This window comes from Sus scrofa, chromosome 8, assembly GCF_000003025.6.
Source record: "Sus scrofa isolate TJ Tabasco breed Duroc chromosome 8, Sscrofa11.1, whole genome shotgun sequence".
NCBI lineage: Eukaryota > Metazoa > Chordata > Mammalia > Artiodactyla > Suidae > Sus > Sus scrofa.
Window position 1 is genome coordinate 18896568 of NC_010450.4, and position 22705 is coordinate 18919272.

The following is a 22705-nucleotide window of genomic DNA, read 5'->3' on the forward strand; positions in this document are numbered from 1 at the left end:
ATATCTCAATAAAACTGGAAGAAAAAAGGAAACTGGACACATGGTGAAAGGTTACAAAAACCATCCGTCTTGTCACGTGTATTAGTTTCCTCCTTTTCATTTGTCGATGGTATTCCATCACGTGGATGTAACATATTTAGTTTATCCAGTCATCAAGCAATAGATGTTGGGATTGTTTCCACTATTTTGCTTGATATGAATAAAACTTGTTTGTGTGTTCAAGTAAAACAATTAATCCTAAATAATATAATTATATGCCCAAACAACTGATAGTGAGGAAATGTGGCACCTAATAAGATATGTGACTGAGATCATAATAGAACCCCATGTCACCACTGACAGGTCACACTGGCTACCCATGACACAGAAGTGTGTTAAGTACTACATAAATGTATCAAATAGAGTTTAAATGAAAGACTGTTTCCCTTCCAGCCCATGATTCAACATACATACGCCTTAAACATGAGCACTTCACTACAGCAGGTTCATTCATTCATTCATTCATTCATTCCCCCCTCATTCATTTGGCAAGCCCGTGGTAGAGTCGAGAACACAGACTTTGGAACCAGAAGGACCTGGGCTTCAGATCCCAGCTCTTGCATTACCTGTATATTCTCTTCTGTGTACTCATCCTCTGGTAGCCATGCAGACCACAGCTATAAAGCGGTGGGAACTCCAGCTGCCTCCCAAGGCTGCTGTGAGGAATAAACGAAATAGCAAAAAATAAAGCATCCAGGACAGGACTTGACACATTAAAAAGGGCTCCGTAACATGTTTCCTTTTTCCTTCAAACAGGCATCAGAGCTAAATCTTAAAGGAAGAATGCTTCATGCAGTGCTCATGCGGTGCTTAGCACACAACAAGTGCTTAATAAGTGGAAACAATTTAAGTATAACTTTACAGCTCTCCGTGATAGTGATGATACTAAGAGTAGCTGCAGCAATCAGCGTAGTGGGCAGAGTAGGAACAGCGGCAGTAAAAGAACTACCAGCTAAATCGAGAGGCGGTGATGGCAGAGGTTTCCAAACGTGCTGTGGTCAGAGCGCGCGTGATGGAGACCAGACCGCCTGGACCCGGTAGGAGAGTGTTTCTAGGAGACACACGGCATTTTTTCCCCCTTTTGTCAGTGTCTTCATAAATGATTCCAGCATCAAAACAGTGATTTTAGTGCTCATCAATGTCATCTTAAAAGAATCTCTCTCTATGGAGTTCCCGTCGTGGCGCAGCGGGAATGAATCCGACTCGGAACCATGAGGTTGCGGGTTCGATCCCTGGCCTCACTCAGTGGGTTAAGGATCTAGCGTTGCTGTGGCTGTGGCTGTGGCTGGCAGCTGTAGCTCTGATTAGACCCCTAGCCTGGGAACCTCCATATGCCACAAGTGCAGCCCTAAAAAGGAAAAAAAAAAAATCTCTCTCTAAACCTGGGTGTCTAACGTGTCTAATGAAGTGCCTAAGGAATCCCTCTCCTCTCTTAAAGAGGAATTTTTTAAAAAAGAACTTGAGGGATTTCTCATTGTGGCTCAGCAGTAACAAACCCAACTAGTATCCATGCGGACACGGGTTCAATCCCTCGCCCTGCTCTGTGGGTTAAGGATCTGGCATTGCCATGAGCTGCAGTGTGGGTCACTGATGCGGCTTGGATCCCACAGTTGCTGTGGCTGTGGTGTAGGGTGGCAGCTGTGGCTCTGATTCGATCCCTAGCCTGGAAACTTCCATATGCTGTGGGCGAGGCCCTAAAAAAGCAAAAAAAAAAAAAAAAAAGTGGAGGAACAGACTGGATGAACAGCCTGGCATTTGCTCTCCTGCACGCGCCTGCATGCTGCATGCTATATACGACTGGAGGTGCCCTCGCCAACACACACAGCGGTGGTAGTGAGCACAGTCAGCATAACACCGACGTAGCCAAAGAAACCAAGCAAACCAGAAAGGCACAAAACATCACAGGAAAATCTTGAAGTCGCTCAAGAGAAGCCCTAAGTCAGCCATCTGGGCTTCCTGATAGTGGAAAACAGCACAGTTCGTATTTCTAAAACACAGGCTCCAAGTACAACAAATGAATGGTGTGTCAACCCCCAGGAGTCCTGCGCTGCCACTAAGGCTGCTGCTGAGTTAGTGACACGGAAATGATGCACTACTTGTTGCCAAGCAGAAAAAAGAACGAGTTATGAACACAGTACAGAGCAACCCAAGTTGGAATACCGGTTTCCTGGTTTGGGGGAGGGTGTTGACTGGGAAAAGGCACACCAGCTACGGGGCAGGGCTGGGAACGCTCTCTACCTTGATGACGGGTGTGCACACATGGAAAAGTGCCTGGAGCATTCCCGATGTGCATTCATTGCACATAGGTTAGCCTCAATACAAAGGGAAGAGTCAAATAGCACAGCCTATAAACTCAGTTCTAGAAGGTATGGGGAAGTGTCTGAGCGATTATACACTAGACTGTCAACAGCAGTCCACTCCAGGTAGTGGAATCATGGGTTTTGCCTTTTAAACGCGTCTATGGTTTCCAAATGTGGGGAGAGAGGGTGCAGTGAATTCCTGTCACTCAAAGTTAAATCCATCACGACCCAAGGTTTTATCATCTCTAGAGAATACCTTCAACCACTCAGTGGTCGTCACCAACCTTTCCTCATTCACAGATTCAGGCCATCAAGGACAGGGCCCCACGGCTGCCTAAGGACATTCTGTGATGGGAGTGAGTGGGTAGGGATGGGGGGCTTAGAGTCCCTAAGTTCCACAGAGCCAGTGCGCAGACAGGCTGGGTCACCCAGCGCACCTGCCTTCAGCTGACAGCACAGAGGTGGCGTCCGGACTGACCTTCAGGAAGTGGTCACGGCCGCAGGTCTCCTGACTCTACTTGTGCTTAACTTCTGGCCTAAATTGAAGTCTTGGCAGAAGGCTGGAACCAGGCCCCAAACGTCTCTTTTTCAGCTGAGGTTCCTAAGTTCAGAGCTAGGTCAGCTGCTGTGAGTGCATGGAAGATCTGAACTAAGGCTCCCAGAGGGAAAAACTTCTAACCTTAAAGTTTAAAAGCCTAACTCCACCTGCATGCTTCTTGCTGAGTGACGATAAAGGACTCTGAATTTCTGAATTTTTGGTAAACACTCTGAATTTCCATTTCTTCATCTATAATATAAGGACACTGCCGCCTGCTCATTCTAACTGATAAAAAGTGGTTATAAGGAAATGATTAAGGAAGATGAAGGTGAAAACATCCTGTTGGATTTTGCACCCCAACTTTTAGCAAAGTGCCTGGGACAGAGTTAAGCCTCTTAAATATCAGTGGAAGAAAGACAAATATAAATAATTATTTTTAATTGTTTTTCACGATGAGAAGACGGCCATAGGACAAAACAACAACAACAACAACAAAATTACACAATTTCTTTGCATGAGATTCCACCATAGGTGGCAAATAACCTTGGAACAAACTTAAATTCTAGTCCAGAACAGAGTTAAAGGCTGGCATCGGAGCAGACATACTATGCGGTACAGGTCCGAGTCCATGACAGAAAGTAGCTCTTTGTGACCAAATGATTTCCCACCCACAGCTTCTGCCTGACTCTTTTCAAGCAATATATCTGATAGAATAAGATTCCAGTTTGGAAGAAAGGAAGGAAAAAAGAAAGGAGGGTGGGGGGGAGAGTGGGATGGAGGAGCCGACTTCTGATAAATTCACAGACCCCTTAGATCTTATTAAAAGGAAATTTGATTTACTCCCTTTAAAAGATCGCAAACTATATTTTGAGAGTCAAAAGGCTTTGAGATCAAATGGAGATAAGGAGACTTTAGGGAGAGAAACAGGTGAGAAGGTTATTCTGACAAACAAAAAAGGATGTACTTGTTTTAATTTAGTAGTTCTTCAATTCAATTACTAGCTGAGAATCCACTGAGTTTGTCATCTCTTTTAGATGTGCCCATTACATGCAGGACACTATTTCAGGCACAGTGGGAAATTCAGAAATGAATCCACCACCATCCTGGGCTGAGTGACTGCAGGCTGGAGGCAAGGCATGGCCATAAACCATTCCAGTGGGAGGTGGCCAGGGAAGCACTGATCCCAGAGGTGGGTCTAGAGATGCTAGGGGTGGCAGCCGCAAAAGGCCCTTCAGTTGGGGGGTCAAGGTGGTGGTGACCAAGCCTTGAAAGAGGAGTGAGGAGAAATAAGAAAATAAGAATTCCAGGCAGAGGGCACCGCCTGAGCAAATACGTGGAAATACAGGCTTCCAGCAAAGACCCCAAAGTGGTTCTGCTTTCTGGGAACACAGGACACATGAAAAGGAGAAATGCAAATAAGATTGGAAGGTTTGGTTTGGATGAAAGTAAGAAAAGCCTTAAATGACCACAGAGCCGGGGCCAAAGGGAAAGCCAATAGGGCTGTAGAGGTCTTTGAGCAAGAAAGGGATGGAAAACAGTTTTGCTTCCAGGCAAATGAGGGTTTTTATTTTTTGTTTTTGTTTTTTTTCCTGCTTTTTAGGGCTGCACTTGCGGCATATGGAGGTTCCCAGGCTAAGGGTTGAATCAGAGCTGCCGCTGCCAGCCTACGCCACAGCCACAGCAACGCCAGATCTAAGCCGTGTCTGCGACCTACACCACAGCTCACAGCAATGCCAGATCCTTAACCCACTGAGAGAGGCCAGGGATCGAACCCGCAACCTCACGGTTCCTAGTCGGATTTGTTTCCGTTGCGCCGCAATGGAAACTTTTTGACCAGGCAGAGACAGATGGGACGAAAAAGCAGAAAGAGGTGCGGGAGGCAGGGACGTTGAGGGGGAGGTGGCTCTAGTTCTTGGCGAGCAAGTGCTGTGTCCTGAGCACTGAAACCACCTGAAGATGAGGCTTATTCAGGGAGTTTCCATTGTGGCTCAGCGGTAACGAACCCGACTAGTATCGATGAGGACTCCAGTTTGATGTCTGGCCTCACTCAGTGGGTTAAGGATTTGGTGTGGCCGTGAGCTGTGGTGTAGGTCGCAGACACGGCTCAGATCTGGCGTTGCTGTGGCTGTGGTGTAGGCCGGCAGCTGCAGCTCTGATTCGACCCCTAGCCTGGGAACCTCCATATGCTGTGAGTACAGCCCTAAAAAGACAACAGCCACCACCACCACAACAAATGAGGCAAGTAGAGTGGTCAGCAGGAGACTGGGCAGAGGGAGAGGGAGAAGGATCCAAAGTCAGAAGAAGGTAAGGCAAGCGGGGAAGAGGCTTCAGAGCGCAAGGTGCCCAGGAACTGACTGAGCAAGGTGCCCAGGAACTGACTGAGCAGCCTACAAACACACTGGAAGTTCTGGCTAAGCTGGAGACCGTCGGCAAAGCAGGAAGGCTACAGACTGACCCCGACATCATTCGCCAGTCCAGAGCAAATTAAAAAGCAAATCGGAACTGGCTGAAAAGAAGGGGAGTCCCATGGCTGCCACCTCCAATATTGCCTTGGTCGTGGGCTCTGCAGATGGCAGAGCAAGCAGGTATGTCAATCTGCGCCCCATCAATATGCATTTTCAATGGCATCATGTTGACAGCCGGCAGCTGACACATCACCTCCCTCTGCTGAAGCATCACAGAAGCCCTGGGAAGGGTTCTCCTAAAGCCCAGGCAAGGACAGAGCCACCACCTTGGCTGTGGAAGGTTTAAATACATGTTCACATGTATCATCTCGCTTTATCCTCCTTGTAGGAGAGACGCACAAGGCAGGTATTATCCTCGCTGTATAAAGTCCAGAGAAACTGACGTCTGGACAGGTCAGGAGACTGGCCCGAGACGGTGCAGCAATCTGGTGGGAGAGCTTGATGACTTACGTAACCGGCTGCAGCCTAAGACAGGAAGCTGGCCAGGGCAGTGGGAAGCACATGCTGGGCCCTGGGGACACTCACTCCCGGCTCCTTCCGGGCCATGCTCAGCCTGGGGAGAGGGTGGAGGTGGGGCACACCAGCAGGCAAGTAGACTGGCTTCAAGCAGGATGTGGAAAATGGCAAGGTGAACCGTCTCCCTTCCCTCCCTCCCTTCTTTCTTTCCTTCCCCAGGGACCTGCCGAGGATCACGTGGCTGGCACTATGCAAACGCTGAAGACCACCTACCTCTCTGAAGTCCTCATCTTCAGGAACCCCATCCTGGGAAGCATCCCCCCAATATCTTCCTGACGGAAATATATCACCACCCACGTCCCAATCTTTTGAGGCCCATGGGAGGGAGGAAACCCAAGCAGAGGCTGTGACATTGGAGCTGAGCCTTAAAGGGTGAGTAGGACATCATCTTTGGACGCAAGCAAAGGCTTAGAGCTGCCTCAGGGCATGGGATGATCTGGAACAGGAGATCTACAGGGAGTCGGGGAGGTGGTGGCATCAGGGTAGCGGGCAGTTACGGAAGATGAGGAAAGAGCAGGCCCTCGGAGGCCACCCAAGGCATGGCTTTCCCTCTGCAGGCCCCGGAAAGCCATCCGAGAGCTCTAGGCCAAGGAGTGCCCAAGCATTTCAGAGCTTGGGATGACAACTTTAGTAAGTGCATGAAGAAAAAGATCTCAGAGGATGTTTCTATACATTTTCTGGGAAGAAGGGATGAGAACCTGGGCCACGGTGGGGTGGTAGGCGAGGTGACATGCAGCCCTTACTAAGGACTTGTACCAAAGTAGAAATACGGGCCTTCATACATAATTAGATGGGTGGAGGGCAAGTTGGGACGAAGGATCGAGGGTGACTCCATAGTTGCTGTCATTCACTGAGATGGGACAGAAGAGCAGAAGAGAGCGAGGAAGGGCAGAAGGCAGAGTTCAAGGTGAGTGCAAGGTCCCTGGGGGACCGGTCCTGAGGCCCCGAGGAGGGATGCAAGGCCCAGCGTGGAGGGGAGAAGAGTGGAGGGTCAGAGGCTGCTGCACGGCCAGGTGACAAGGAGCTTGAGGCCTGAAGAAAGACCGCCTGAAGCAAAGGGGCTGGCCGTGGGCAGCCTTGGAAAGAGTATTCCTAGGAGCGACAAAAGGGGTGGAAGGCAGACTCAGGTGGGCTGAGAGAGGATGAGAGCAAGGGCTCAGAGGGACAGGGACAAGGACAGGTGGCCTCCTGTGTTCTGCTCAATGCTCATCCCCAGGGAACCTCTCCCCTGCTCAAAGGGTACAGTCAGGCTCTTAGAACCACCTCCAGAAAGAAGGCCACCCGGGACCCCAGCCCTCCCGTTAGAGCTACCTGGGCCCTCAAGGGATGACTTAGAGAACAGCACTGATGCTCGACTGTGCACTCCGAGCAGAGGAAGACGGCCGGGATTTCCCAAACAAGCCCTGCACCCTGCCACCGCTGCACCTCGGCTTTCTTCATTCCTTCTGCCCAGAACACCTGTCCTTTCCATTTCCACTGGCTGGGATCCTGCCCAACCTTCCCGGCCCAATGGCCGCCCTCATCAAGAACCTTCCTCAGTGCCCCAGTTTAAAGGAACTTCCCCTTAACTGGGAGAACACCGATCACAATGTGTGCCCCATCCTCTGCCACCCCTAGACTGCAAACCCCTTAAGAGTTACTGTCTCACGTGCAAGGCATTGCACAAAATGGTGCTCGTTATGTGTCTGGTTCACTGAAGGCTGAGCTGTCTCACTGAAATACCCTGGGCTGTATCTCATTCTTCCTTCCTGCCAAGCCGCCAACCCAACACAGTGATGGAGCCATCCTGAGGACACTGACCCCACCGCATGTTGTCACTGATGAACTGTGGGTGGGAAGGCATGCCTGTGAGTCTTCCCATAAATGAGATGGTGAAATCCAAGTCAGGGCCCCGCAAATGGACAGGACCAGGTCATGGGGGGATGGTATCAGCATCCCCACTCAGGCCCTGCACCTCTTGAGCCACAGCATGAAGCCCCATCATTCTGGAACTTCTAGAAAGAACACCATTCTCGATCACCCAACACAGGTGGTCCTGGTCCCTTCTCTTAGGGGTTCACTAACTTGCATAGGAGTTAAGAGCCTTTCCTTTCTCAGGAAGCATGTAAGGCCTACATGAGTGGTTTGGAACCTCCACTCTATAAGGCAACAGGACAAAGAGCTCACTTCAAGCTTGGGGGTCATGGATGACTGTATGAGAGAGGGGGGTGTCTATTCTACCTGGAAGGACCGGGAAAGGCTGTGGTCAGGGAAGAGGCAGAAGGCCCACCTGGCTGAAGTCAGAGTAACAAGGTGGCAGCCAGAATGCAGAACAGATCAGTTTGCCTGGAATAGCCAATTTATGAGGGAAAATGAGGCATGAGGCTAGCAAGATAGGTCAAGGCCAACTAGAGGAGGGCTGTGAATACCCTGAAAAGGGGAGCTATTTGAAGGCTTCTAAAGAAGTGGATCTGGTAAAGTGTCTTTTTTTGAAGGTAGCTTATAGGCTAGTTGTATAGAAGGTGGATTGGCTTAAAGAAGATCTGATATTTTGAACAAACTTAAGATGTTTGTTCCAATAAAATACCATAAGATAATGGAAACAGAGCAGACCAGAGGTGAAACGGGGAGACTTGGAATAAAGAGTTGAAAATAAAAAATCTGCCAAAGGTTTGTGTTCCTTGGGGAATCACTGATGCCACTTTACTTGAAGGATGAGAGAGAGGCTGCCTCCCAAGCAAAGCCAGGAGGTGCCCGAAGCCCCAGCATGGTTTTACTGGTGGAAAGCCAGGTGGTGGATAAGAAATGTTGCTTGCTCTGGTCATTTTCATTCAGGGACTAGCCAAAGTCCTCTTCGAATCTTCAGCCAATGTATTTTATTCAATGTGAAAGTCACTAAATTAATTTTCATAACATAACAAGAGTAGAAACTGTCAATTTTAGAAGCACATATGCGAATTTCCCTGCACAGGAGAGAACATGAATCCCATTAGTTAAAAATAGCCATTGTGCTCACTTTCCCCCACATGCTAATTTTAATAAACTTACTCTGAAATTAGCCTGCCACTATGAAGAGAGCTGCTCATCAAAGATGCTCCTGGGAAGCTCACCTTGCAAGAGTCCAGGCGCTCCCAGGAAACCGAACAATGCAGAGTTCTAAACGGAACTCGTCCCTCTCCTCACCAGACACCGTCACCCCTCAACCCTCTGTCATACCCAGCACCGCCACTTGCAAGCCACACCTCACGGGTCATTCCGGGTTCCTTCTATTTCATCTTCCTGATCCCACTGGCGATGAAATCCTATATGGGTCTTCCTTGAAAATCTTGAGGCTGTATCCCTTTATCGACCTCATTTGTTCAAACATCCAAGTATGTCTATATTCCGTGTTCACTGCGTGCCTACAAAGGGCGAGGCAGAGAGCTAAGTGCTAAGGTCACAATTTGTAACATATGGTTCCTACTCTCAAAGAGTTCAAGATCTTTTGGGTCCAGCAGATTAGAGATAAGTCAAGGGTTAGTTAAAAAACTGTGTTAAGTGGTACGATTTAGGTGCATTGGAGTAATTGGGGCTATTGATGGCGACAGAAAAGCCTAGATTACTGGTAGCCTATCTTTACTGTCTTTTCCCGATTTCCAGGAGAGTTACCGAATTTGTCTTTATATCCCTCCTGCCTGGCCCAGTGCCAGGTGCAGGGCAAAGACTCAGTGGTGACTGAGTTCAGTAGAAACAAATCTATCCCAAGTATTTTCATCAACTTATACTACAGCTAGAAAAGCTTTCAGGAGTTCCTGTCATGGAGCAGCAGACACGAACGTGACTAGGAACCATGAAGTTGCCAGCTCGATCCCTGGCCTCGCTCAGTGGGTTAAGGATCCAGTGTTGCTGTGAGCTGTGGTGTGGGTCACAGAGGTGGCTCAGATCCTGCGTTGCTGTGGCTCTGGTGTAGGCTGGCGGGTGTAGCTCCAACTGGACCCCTAGCCTGGGAACCTCCATAGGCCCCGGGTGCAACCCTAAAAAGCAAAAAAAAAAAAAAAGTAAATAAATAAATGCCCAATCTAAACACTTATCTGATTAAAAAAAAAAAAAAAAGCAGCTTTCAATGGCTTTTACCAGCTACATTTGAGCACGCTCTTCAGTCTAGCTTCTGAATCGTTCACCATCTGGTCTACCCTAGCCATCCAGCCTCAGTTTCCACTGTATCTCGACCCTTCAGTTTCAGTCTTTATCTGGAGCAAGGGCCAACCAACCATCAGCCTAGTGCTTGGGGCTGCTTCCTACCATGTTCGCCTGTGACCGTCCTCAGCCAAGGGGCGGGACCCGCTTCAAGGCTTCCTTCATCTAAGAAGCATTTTGCCACTTCTTCAAGCCTCACCGACTGCCTGTATACGGATCTCAGATATAGTGTTCATTGTTGGGGGCTGTTTGTTCATTTAATAAGAACAGGAATATGACTAATGCTTTGAACTAGTAAATGATTCTCTACTTATCCACCTTGCCTCAAATTCCTGTAACTCCTTCCCTGTTCCTCCCCACATACCCTTCTGCCGTTTAAAAGCCAGACACGCTGCCTTCGTATTGCAAGGAGGACAGCGCTCAGCAGAACCCTGGGAACGAGTGACTGGCAGTTTCGAGAACCCGATCCTGAAGCTCCAGAGTGAAGAGGAGTCTCCCCAGCAGCTCCCTCCCCCCACAACCCTCCAAAAGGCTAGAAAAGATCTCCAGAGATGAGGAAAAGGCAGGCAGGGTGCAAGGAGGGAAAACCGGGTTAGGAGTGAGTATCTCAGAAGGAGCTTTTATCCACCTGGGGCAGCGAGAGCGACGTAAGGACGCGGGACCGAAGCGCTTGCTCGCTGGGGGCGAGGGGCCAGGTGCGCTGGAAGCCTGCTGAGCTGGGGAATCAGAGAGGGAGCGAGTAAAGCTCTCTAGGGCGATGGCTGGCCTGCATATCCACCCCCTCTCCTTTACTCCTGCTTTTAACAAAACCGGGTTTATTGAGGTATCATTTACAAAGAGAAAAACTCACCCTTTTGAGGTACACAGATCTATGACTCTGAACAAACGAATGTGGTCATGTAGCCATCACTACAATCAAGGCACAGACATGGAGATCACCCCCAAAAGTTCCCTCGTGTTCCCCTGCAGTTAATCGGCTCACCCACCCCAGCCTCTGGCAACCGTTGGTCTGTTTTCCTGTCCTTTCTGTTGTGCCTTTTCAAGAATGTAATTTTTTTTGTTTTTTGGGCCTTTGTAGGGCTGCACCTGTGGCATATGGAGGTTCCCAGGCTAGGGGTCCAATCGGAGCTGCAGCTGCCGGCCTACACCACAGCCACAGCAATGCCAGATCTGAGCCGTGTCTGTGACCTACAACACAGCTCACGGCAACGCCGATCCTTAACCCACTGAGCGAGGCCAGGGATTGAACCTGCGTCCTTAAGGATGCTAGTCAGATTTGTTTCCACTGAACTCCAAGAATTTCATTGAAGTGGAATCTTCCAGTTGGTGCCTTTGAGGCTGTGCCTTCTTTCACCTGCTAAATGTTTTGAAGACTCATCCATGTTTCCGCTTGGACCAGCAGTCTGTTCCCTCTTAACGCCAAGCAGGAGTCCATGACACGGCGGTAGCAGTTTATCTCCTCGCCAGTTAGTGGACACTGTGCTTGCTTCCGGTTTTCAGCAATTATAAATAAAACTGTTATAAAGACTCACGCATACAGGATTTTGTGTGGACACGTGTCTTCATTTCTCTCAGGTCAACATCTAGGAGTAGGAGTGCCAAGTTGTTGGGTTAATGAGAAACCGCAGAACTGTTACCAAAGTGGCTGTATCCTTTTATAGTCCTCCAACAACGCAGGAGACTTCCTGCTGCTCTGCATCTTTGGCAGTAATTGGTTTTTCCATTTTGGGGTTTGCGTGTCTGTTTTTCCAGCCTAATAGATGTGTTGGGGTGTCTTACTGCGATGTGAATTTACATTTCCCTAATGGCTGGTGGTGCTGAGTATCCATTTGTGCTTCTTTGCCATGTGAACCTCTTTTTTCAGTGAAGAGTCTATTTCATTCCTTTGCCCATTTTTAAAATTAGATTATTTTCTTACTATTGAGTTGTGAGAGTTCTTCATATATTCTGGATATAAGATATGTGTTCAGCACAAAATTTCTCCCAGTCTGTGGCTTGTCTTTTCATTTTCCTCAGAGACTTTCAAAGAGCTGACATTTTTTATTTTGATAAGGTCCTTTTTTTCCTTTCATAAAGGTTTGTGTTTTTCGTGTCCTGTATACCTTTCTAACTTCTGAATAGAGCCCTCCCAAGTTGAAGTTGGGCACATTCAGCTCAAGATAACATTTCCCAGCTTCCCTTGCAGCTAGGGGTGGCCATGTGACTATGCTCAGACCGATGGAGTGTGAGAAGTGACAAGTTCAGCTCTCCAGTCATCCTTAATTAAAGAAAAACCCCTTGGGGAGTTCCCATAATGGCTCAGCTCTAACAAACCTGACTAGTATCCATGAGGATGCAGGTTGGATCCCTAGCCTCACTCAATGGCTTAAGGATCCAGCATTGTTGTGAGCTGTGGTGTAGGTCGCAGACGAGGCTCAGATCCCAAGCTGCTGTGGCTGTGCTGTAGGCCAGCAGCTGTGGCTCCGATTGACCCCCTAGCCTGGGAACTTCCATATGCCCCATGTGTGGCTCAGAAAAAAAAAAAAAAGCAAATAAAGAAAAAGAAAAAAAGAAAAGCCGCTTCCCCTTTCTCTCTCTCCTTCTCATTCCCATGGGCTGGGACCATAGGTGGCAGCCACCCAGCTTTAGCTCTACAGTGGAGGACCACCCCTCAGAAAGAGTCTGTGAGGCTAGAGAGATAAAATGAGAGGCTCATGGTCCAAGAGTCCAGTGAGAAAGAAGGCGAAGAGAACTGAGCCCAACACTAGCAGTTCTCCCAGAACGCATCTGCTGCCTTCGGAGGTCAGAAGTCCAAAATCAGGTGTCGATCAAGCCCCTAAGAAGGCTCTAGGGGAAGATCCTTGCCTCTGCCTAGCTCCTGGTAGCTGCCAAAAAGCTTGGGTGTCCCTGGCTTGTGGCAACACAACTCCAATCTCTGCCTTTATCGTCACATGGTCTTCCTTCTTTTGTGTCTTCACATTGTTTTCCCTCCATGCATGTCTGTGTTCAAATTTCCCTCTTCTTATAAGGACACCGGTCATTAGATTAGGAACCCGCTCAAATGACCTCACCTTACCTGATCACAGCTGTAAGGAACTTGTTTCCAAAGAGGGTTACATTCACAGGTATGGGATGGAAGGCTGGGACTTGCACATAGCTTTGGGGGACACAATTCAACCCATGAGATCAGTCGATACAGTCCCTCTGAGCTGAACCTCCTTGGATGAGGTTTTTGACCACGTGCACCAAGGAAGAAGCCAAGACGTACCCTTAGATCTCCGTCAACAAACAAGACCCAGAGCTGCGCCCAAAACCACCAGCTCAGACTGCAAACCTGTTGAGACCCTCTCTCCCAGATGTCTGTGGCTCTAATTTAGGCAGAGGCCCAGGGTTAACTGCCTTTGACATCTTCCTCTGAGCCCCTGTGTTCAATACACTCAAGGAATATAGGATTGATTGCTATCGAATTAATGAACCAAAATTCAAAGAATGAAATTGAATTAGGCCTGGTTCATCATAGGGCAGTAGGCTGAGAGAGGGCCAGGATTTTTATCTCAGAAATAAAGTGACGGATTGTCTGCATGACTGCATTTCAAGATTTCCCCCTGATTTGCAAGTTCACCTCCGGTGGTGATGAGAAAAACATTTTCCCCTCCCCAGACATTTAATTTCCAGAAAAGCATGCCAGCCACACTTTTTTTCACAGGCATGGCCATGTTTACTTCAGGGCCTGAGGGAAGGCGGTAATTTCAGCTTGTTATACGAAAAATATGAAAATAAAACTGATCTCTGTAGGATCATTTAAATGAAAACTGCTTCCTAGAGGCAAGCTGAGGAAGCACACTGATTGAAAGCGAGCCCAGGGCCCCCGGCAGGAAGGGCAATGGAGCGTGGCTACAGGGCGGGAGGCAGGACCCGGGACTCCCGCAGAAATAGATGAGAGGCATCAAAAGCCCATCGGACTCCAGTCACCTGTCTGGTGATGCCTTCCCCAGTCCCTCCCACTGGCTTCCCCAGTCACTTTCCAAGACCTCTAGCCACTGACCTCACTCCTCCCTGAATCCTATTTGCCTGGGTTCCAGACGAATTCTCCACACCAGACCCAGATCCAGTTCACACCCGTGGAAACCCAGTCAGCTGAACTTGAGCGGGTGGTGGACCCCCCCCCCAAGAGCTCCGTTTGTGAGAAAAGCACATCTGAGGGCTGCACCCCGAGGCCCTTTCGGGCAGTAAGGGCATTCGTTTCCTGTGGCTGCTGTAACACACCCCGCAACCTGGGTGGCTTCAAACACAAGCTGATTCTCTCACTGTTGTGGAAGCCAGAAGTCCAAAGTCAAGGTGTTGGCAGGATTGGTTCCTTCTGGAGGCTCTGAGGCAGAACCTGGTCCAAGCCCCTTCCAGCTTCTGGCAGCTGCCGGAAGGCATAACAGCATGGCATCCGCTGGCTTGTCGCTGTCCAACTCCAAGTTCGGCCTCCATTTTCACACAGTGCCTCTCTGTGTGTCTGCTTCCCCATCGCCTTCTCCTGAATCTCTGTGTCTCAAATCTATCGTTATTTTCTTTATAAGAACACTAGTCATTAGATTTCGGGCCCATCCTAAATCCAAGATAATATCATTTTGTGATCCTTAATTTGATGATATCAGCAAAGACCCTATTTCCATATAAGGTCTTATTACAGCTACTGGGAAGTCAGGACTGAGAGGCATCCATGAAGGGAAGAATGCAATTCAGTCCACTACAGTGGATTTGGAGACAGACCGAGAAACTTGCATTCTCCCCCTCAAAGCCAAGTGACTCTTTGTACCCATTGCTCCCAAAATGACTCTGATACAGGTGACCTGTAACATACACTCTGAGAAACACTGATCCAGTTGCTGAGGATTCAAAGATGAATAAAACCAAGGCCCCTTGTGGGAGAACCCGCTATCCGGGAGACGATATGGACAGATGAAGTGATGGTTAAAGTACAAAGTGGGGCCCAGTGATCTCAAACTCTGGAACCAGACAGACAGAGGTTCAAATTGTGGCCCCTCTGGCTATGAGGCTCTGAGCGAGTTCCTTGGTCTGTCTGAGCCACGGTTTCCTTGCCTGTAAAATAAGAAATACTTCCTGCCTCACGCCAGTATGAGAACGAAGCCTTGTAAAATGCTGAAAATGGAGAATGGACTCAAGAGACAGCCGTGAGCTATCACGAAGGGGGGAAGCACATTCATTTTCACATCCCCACAGACCCAAGCCGTGCGCCCTCCACATCCTGAGCTTTAATGACTGTCTGAAGGCGAGAAGGCTTGATTCAGGAGACACACAGCTGGGATAGGCAAGGCAGCTCCGAACAGACCCGCTTCTGGATCTTGACAAGCATTCATTGAGCACCTGCCATGTATGGAGCTCGAGATGTATGCCCTTGGCCCAAAGAGCCAAATAAAACCCACGGCCTAGTGGGGAGACCACTGGGCTGCGATGCTACGTGGTCGGGGCACGGCAGCCGCACCCCCGCTCCAGGGACAGCCTTGACAGTGGTTCCTTCTTTGGTTTCGCATCCTTCGCATCCCACCCTTCAGTATTCTCTTATGTTTCCTGTGCGACTCTCCTCCCAAACAACACCATATGCTTCAGGAGTTCTTTGAGGACAGAGGGGTGGCTGTCTTTTTGGCTGTTACATCCCAAATACTGAGCAACGTACCTGACTCGGAACAGGCATTCGACAAGAGTTTGATGGGGTAGTGAACATTGGGCTGTTTCAGAGCGCAGCACTGGATTATGAGAAGGAACCTCTTCCAGCTTCCCTGACTACTGGCTATGATTCTTCTTCTTCTTTTTTTTTTTTTTTAGGGCTGCACCCACAGCATATGGAGGTTCCCAGGCTAGGGGTCAAATCGGAGCTACAGCTGCCGGCCTACTCCACAGCCACAGCAACACAGATCCGAGCCATGTCTGTGACCTACACCACAGTTCATGGCAACGCCAGATCCTTAACCCACTGAGCGAGGCCAGGGATCGAACCCAAGTCCTCATGGATCCTAGTCAGGTTCGTTACCATTGACCTATGATGGGAACTCCTGGGTATGATTCTTGATGCGCCAGAAGAAAAGATCCCTACAGGGTCTGTCCTTTGACATAAAGCCTGAGAGAGGAGATGGGAACAGACTACACTATAATGGACCATGATACTGTACAGTTAATCCATGCAGATCAAGAATGAACTAACTAAACTTGGGGAGAAGCTGTGACAGGCCCTTCCTCTTCCGAAACAGAATGCTTTGCACACGGGAGACATTACATATGGTTTTGAGACTGACCTAGAGGCCCAGGAAATGATTAAAGATGAAAGACATTCAAGACCCTACATCCAACACCCAGCATGGGAAGGAAGACAGCAAAGCATTACGCCCTGCGTTGTGTGTACAGGGGTCTGCAAAAGAAGGTCCAAGCTGGTCGTGGGGATGGGGGGTGGCTCTTAGGAGGGAGAGAATGGAGAACTTCCGTCGGGGGGAGGTCAGTATGTCTAGGTAAGGTGGCTGACTGCCATCACAAACGGTGGTTAAGTCAGGACCAGCGACTTACCTGTGCGGGGAGAGGGCAGCACTCCCTCTCACCTGGAGAAGCCAGGCAGCCGCTCCCAGGCCGAAAAAATCCTTAGGACACTGAGGAGGGGCAATACAGGAGGCCCAAAGCGGACACCAGGGATGCATGGGACAAAATAGTTTGGGGGCACGGTATTTTCTGTTTCCACAAATCGGATAACTTCTGCGCCAGTGTTTCACTCCTTTGATAAATGGCCTGCCACCTTACACACAGGAGGCCCCCAGTAAAACATGTGTTGAATTGAGGACGTGAATGAATAAAGCTACGGGGGAGCCCACAGAACTGCCCCTCCCCCAGACTTCCCCTGCAGGTGACTCCACCTGGCCCGGTGTGGCCCCAGGACCCGGATTTCCCCCCTGGCACCACCTTTCCGCTTCAACACAGAGCGGCCAATCGCTTGGCTCCAAAACAGTGGCGACCGGGCAAGCAGGTGGGGCTTGGCTCCTGCTCCCGGATCCCCGCGCTTCTCTCTCCAATCCAGGGCCAAAGCCTGCCCGGAGGGAAGGGCCCTCGCCAAGGGCTGGCACCAGCTGGCGTGGAAGAAAGTGGCGCGGGGCAGACCGGAAAGTGCGAGAGGAACTGCGCACCTGGCGGGGGCGCGGGGGCAGCGAGTCGAGGCCGCGGGTGCGCGTTCCCTGCGAGTCCCCGCCCGGCTCGGCCACCCGAGAGGGTGGGGGCGGTGGCGCAGGTTCGGGGCCGGCGGCCGCTCGGCCCGGCCCACCCCGCCTGGCCCGCGCCTCGGCCTCACCTCGCTCACCAGCCCCTGCCAGTCGCTCTCGGTCCGGTCGCCGTTCATGGCCTCCTCCTCCGCCGGACGCGGGCCGGCTGCACGGACGCCGCCCTCCTCCGCCTCCGCCTCCGCCTCCGCCTCCGCCTCCGGCCGCGCCGCCGCCGTGGCCGCCACCCGGGCCCCGCGCGGCCCCGCGAGGGCCTGGCGCCTCCGAGCCACCGCGCCGCCGCCTCCTGCGGCCGCCCGCGCTGTTGACTCAACGTCAGCCTCCGCGGGAGGAAGGGGAGGAGGAGCCGCGTCCGGTGCCTGCTGCAGCCGCCCCGGCCCGCCCCGCGCAGCCCCCGGACCCCACGCAGCTCCGGGACCCCGCGCATCCCCCCGCCCCGCGCAGCCCCGGTTCCCCGAGCTCAGCCTCCTCTAGAGAAGGGGGAGCAGGGTCGCCGTCCACTGGTAACGCCTGATGCGCAGGGTTACCGCTCTCTCCTGGCGGGGGACAGTCCGGTGGGCACCTCTGTGTCCCCCACAAGAAGCAAATCCCCAAATCCAGCCATTCCCCGACCACCACCGCGAAAATCACCAGTAAAATGTAAGCACTACGCAGGCAGGGGGGCTCCCTTCTCTGATGAACTTTGGGTACAGGGCGGGCACATAGTAGGTGCTCTCTAAGTATCTGTTGAACCTCTGAATGAATGAACCACATGTTATATACTTAACATGCTTTTTTAAGCTAAAAATGTTTATTTCCATTCATTTCTTAAACTGTCAGCTGGCATAAATAGAAAGCAAATGAAAACAATGAAAATAAAACAGTAATGCATTTTAAATAGGACCAAAAGCTCTGAGCGTGATGCTACTGCGTCAAGAGGTATTTGAAGACGAATTGGCATCTAACCGAGACTTTCTCCTAAGAGGAAGGACCAGGATGGAAACGGAATTACTGAGGCAGGAGGATCTTCACTCATGAGTCAATATTATTCAAGGAGGTTTTCCCAAGTCACCAAAAATCCTGTCCTGAATCACCAGCAATAGTGGGCTTTCCGTGTTTGCAGAAGTGCTGCCTCTAGAGATGAGCAGGTAGGTTAAATTGTGAACCTGTTTTAGAGTACTAGATGCATCGCGGCCAACAGGTATTCATTGTTCTAGCCCCTGATGATCCTGGATCAACCCTGCAAGATAGGATATCTCCATTTATCAGAAAAAGTGGAGAAATAGAGACTCAACTAGGACCGCTGGATCGCAGAGACCCTTCCAGCATCTTGGAAACCTGAAAATGAAGTCTCACTGCTGGGAGTTGGAGATATTGCATTCTATTGTTAGCCTTGATTTGCTGGGTTGGTGGGTTGTTTGCAAAATGGATGGTGTCAAGAATTCCCCGCCCGTGTCCCATACCTTGTCTCTAACTTTGATTCTAGGCTCTGACTAGCGCAGTATTTGCAACTGTGCTACCTAAAGAGGCTTGTGAAGGTCCTGTGCAGTGGGGCTCATCCTTGTTTATGCTCTTGGGAGCCTGTGATGACCACCATAGAAACAAGCCTAGAATAGCTTGCTGGATGATGAAGGACTCACAGCCAACAACCAGCCAACTGCCACATGTCTGAGTGAGACCACTGACCTCCAGCTGCCACAGATGCCTGCCTGAGTCCAGCTGAGATCAGCGGAAGAACTACCCAGCTGAGCCTTGCCCAATTTGCTGACTTACAGATCCCCTGCCAAATAAACTGGTGTTGTTTTAAGCCACTAAGATTTGCGGTGGTTTGCTATGCATCAACAGACAGACGTGGTGACACCACTGATGAGGAGTCTGCATGGCCTGAACTTTCCCTGGCAGCCCTGGCATCGTGCCCTGTTGGGTCCTCACCTCAAGAAGATTCTACAGCAGATTCTGGCAGGCCAGGGGCTACAGGAAGGAGCCGGTCTAGTAAGCAACCTTTTATTTAGTGCCTGTTGTGTACAAACCCTGTACTTACCCTAGAGACATTGGGGAACATTGCAGACCACAATCCCTGTCCTGGGGGGTTTGCAAGGCTTACCAGCAAAGTTTTGCAAACAAACACTCTAGGGGACAAGAGGAAAATAGGGGTTAGAATATAGTTAAGGCTTCTGGTCTTCTGACCAGCTGGGCCACCTCGTCCATTCTTTGTCATCCAAGAGGGTGGGAAGGAGCTCATCCCTGAGTTGAACGTCTAGGGTTAACTCGGCGCCAAACACTTGTTCTGAACCGTCCGATCTATGTCTCATGCTAAGAAGACAGGTACTGTCTGCCAATATATTGCCCTCTGGCAAACCACCTGGTTTCATTCCAACCTGTCAATGAAATAGACTGTAGAAGAGCGGCCATAACTTGGTCCATCTGCCTTCCGCTGCCACCTGGTCTGTGCTTTGCTCTCGGCTGACATTGAGGTGGGAAAGCAGCCCGCCCCTGCACTTACCAGGCTTCGTGGAGGCTTTCAGTACTGCTGCGGCTTTGAAGACCTCACTGGTATTTCAGGCAGCTGGACAATCGGCAAGCTGTTGGGAGCCAAGGAATCGTCACATTACCAATCATGTACCTTTAAGACAACTCTCTGGGTGACTCTCCTGCCCCTATTTGCTTTCCTTCTCTGGAGTAAGTCAGCCAGTTATTAAGGTGTTTAAAAATAAAACTGGGGAGGAAAATCAAAGAGTGGCGAGCCTCTACCCTCCCCAGCATGTGGAGCAACTTTCAACTCAGTTGAAAAGGCATCTCCAGTTGCCTGGGCTTCCCTTAGAGGTTTCAGGTCCCGAGTGTCAGCTCGAACCTGCTTAGCTTGTGAGATGTGATGAAATCACAAACCACGGCAGTGTAGCTGCGAGCCATCCTTTTTTATCTCTTTTCATTTATGTAGCCTGACATTGAGTAATAATAATAATTAGACACAGTTTAAGCTTTGAGGCACCTATACCAGCAGGCCTCTCGACACCTCATCCACAGCAGCCCAGGCTGACAAAAATAAAGCTAATTATATTGTGGTTAACTATTTTCAAAGAAAAAAATTAACAAAACCACTCACCCACTGTCCCCACCTCTGATGAAAGCAGTGGATGAAATATTCCACCCCATAGTCCATTTGCCCAGGACCAACTTAAAGCAAGGTACTCTCGTCTTAAATATGCCACCCTGGCACAAAATATTGAAACATTGTCCTAAGTCTCTATTTTCACATCCCCTTAAAAAAAAAAAAAAGCCTGTGAAAAAAGCCTCTAGGGACCCAATTTTTCCATTTATATTCATAGCCCAGGGGCCAGTTCTATTTATTTATTTATATGCACATATAGTTAGAAGTGCTTAGGTGCTTTTGATTGATGCTTTAAACTTTCAAAAGTTTGAGAAGGTTTTAGATGTGGAAACTCCAAAACAGCTTAATCTGAGAAATTCAACCTGCAGATACCAATGAAAACAAAACAAAACAAATCTCTAGAGAGACTGGGAAAGAAAGGTTGACTTGAACTTGTTGTTAGAAACCTCGCCTCGTGTTACAGGTTCTCTACTGACTTGCGAGATAACGTTGGCCAAGTCCCAACAGCCCCAGACACACAGGAAAGCCCTAAAGCTTTTGATGCAACTTCTCCAGACAGTATTTTCCGTTCCAATTCTGGCTGCCCAAGCAAAAATGTCAGCGTTCTCATTAAAGGAAACTAAGCGAATCTCTAGCAGAGATTTTTGGCTCAGCTTTTCTCTGAACTGCACAACTGGGGCAATATTCATGGCCACTCCTTTCTCCAGTCACTTTTCTCCTGTCTGCATTAGGAAACCCAGTCTGATGAGCCTAAGAAGAAAATGATTCTTAATGACTGTGATTTATAGTGGCAGATATATATATATACGCACACACACACATATATATTAATATACATGTATATTATGTGTATATATATATATGTATTAACATAATGTTTATATTAATTAGCACTAGAAGAAACAAGGTCCCCAATCCTTGCTCTTGTCAAGGGAGGGACATTTTGACAGGCCCCGCCAGGAGCCCCCATGACCTGGTTGCTGAATGACTTCCTTTGTTCTTGACTTCAAGCAGGATCTGGGGACCGTAGGTCCCAGTGTGCATTGCAGCCAGGCCTTCTGCAGAGCCTTGAGACCTGAGGTCCCCTGGGCCACTGACCTCAATTCTGTAAAAGATAAGCCTCCTCCCCCCCTCTACCTGGGGATACTCTGCAAAGGGCCCATCCCTCATTTCCCCAGCAGGGCCAGCAGCCAGACGCCAGACAGGGGATTCTGACCGGGCTCCTGGCTCCGAGCATCCTCTGTCTCTGAGCCCCCTGAGCTCCGGGGCCCTAGCTCTGCCCCCTCTAAGCCCTCCCAGCCCAGCCGCAAACAATCAGTTGCACACTGCCCACCCCCTACCCCCAAGCCCCGCTGGCTGCCAATCAGCCGGGCTGCAGGGGGTGGAAGGAAGTTCCACTCCCCGCTGAACCTCTGCTGAGGTGCTCGAAATGACTGAGTGAGGCTGATGATGGCCTGGCGGGGCCGGGGACCCGCAATTGCCATCCTGAGGGGGCACGGGCGTGGGCGTGATTGGCGCATGGCATTGCCGGGCAGGAGGCGGGAGGAACCGAGGCAAAGATGCAGCCCCTTTGCCCCACAGAAGGGTTCGGATCAGGGTGACCAAGATGTTTTGAGGAAAGGCGAGGAGGAAGAGGAAAGACAGAGGGGGATACAAGGCTTGAGGCTCCTAAGAAGAGGTCAGGAAATCAAGAACCAGCAGAGAAGAGCAGAAAACCTTGGGCACAGGGGTGGGTGGGAGTAAACCCCCGCCGATGACGGAGCCCGAGTGAGCCGAGGAGGCCGGAGGAAGGAGTTAAATAGAAAAGAGACAGAGAAAAGTCACTCTGCTCTCAGATTATTCAAATTTGTTGTACTTATTGATAATGTATTTCGTTTCTTCTGCGTGGGGGGGATATGATTCAGCACAAATTGGATGTAAATTTATGGAAATGGAACTGCAGAGAGAGGCTGCAGGCCCGTGTGGCTGGCGGGTGAGCCGCGTGGTCTCCCTCAGGCCGAGGTGACCGGCTCCCTGGACTTGGGGAGCTGAAAATAGAAACGCCTGACTGGGGGGGCCACTGGCCTCTCCTACAGGCCAAGAGAGGGGTGGACCTTGTCGCTTGGAAAGGTTTATTTAAAAACAAAACAAAACAAGGCTGATGGTTGTCTAAAATAGGCTCACCTACCTTGTCCTCCTGTCTGCATTTTGTCTTCCGGTTGGGGGGACAGTTTCTACCCAGCAGAGACGGGCAGGCTTATTTCAATGAAAAGGAAGCCAAAACAAGAGGATTACCATTGACTTGGACCTCTTACGTGCACAGAACTCGCTAGTGAGTGACAGAAATGTTGTTTTTTCTCCCTTCCAGTGGACGAATCCTA

The 22705-nt window shown here is 49.9% G+C and overlaps 1 protein-coding gene and 1 long non-coding RNA gene across 5 annotated transcripts in view; one reads left to right on the top strand and one right to left on the bottom strand.

Annotated features, from left to right (window-relative positions):
• CCDC149 (coiled-coil domain containing 149) overlaps positions 1-17556 on the bottom strand; it is a 106394-nt gene extending 88838 nt beyond the window's left edge. For 2 of the 4 annotated variants that reach the window (XM_021100561.1, XM_021100560.1), the window contains exon 1: positions 17329-17556. In XM_021100561.1, coding sequence (XP_020956220.1) covers positions 17329-17376 — 48 coding nt within the window. In that variant the 5' untranslated portion in view covers positions 17377-17556. Of the gene's footprint in view, positions 1-605; positions 696-17328 lie in introns of all 4 variants that reach the window. The other 2 variants (XM_021100557.1, XM_021100558.1) reach the window with 2 other exon arrangements.
• On the top strand, positions 17638-21151 carry LOC110261973. Its single transcript, XR_002346380.1, has 3 exons — positions 17638-17896; positions 18138-18384; positions 18723-21151. It is a non-coding gene; the product is annotated as an uncharacterized LOC110261973 (long non-coding RNA).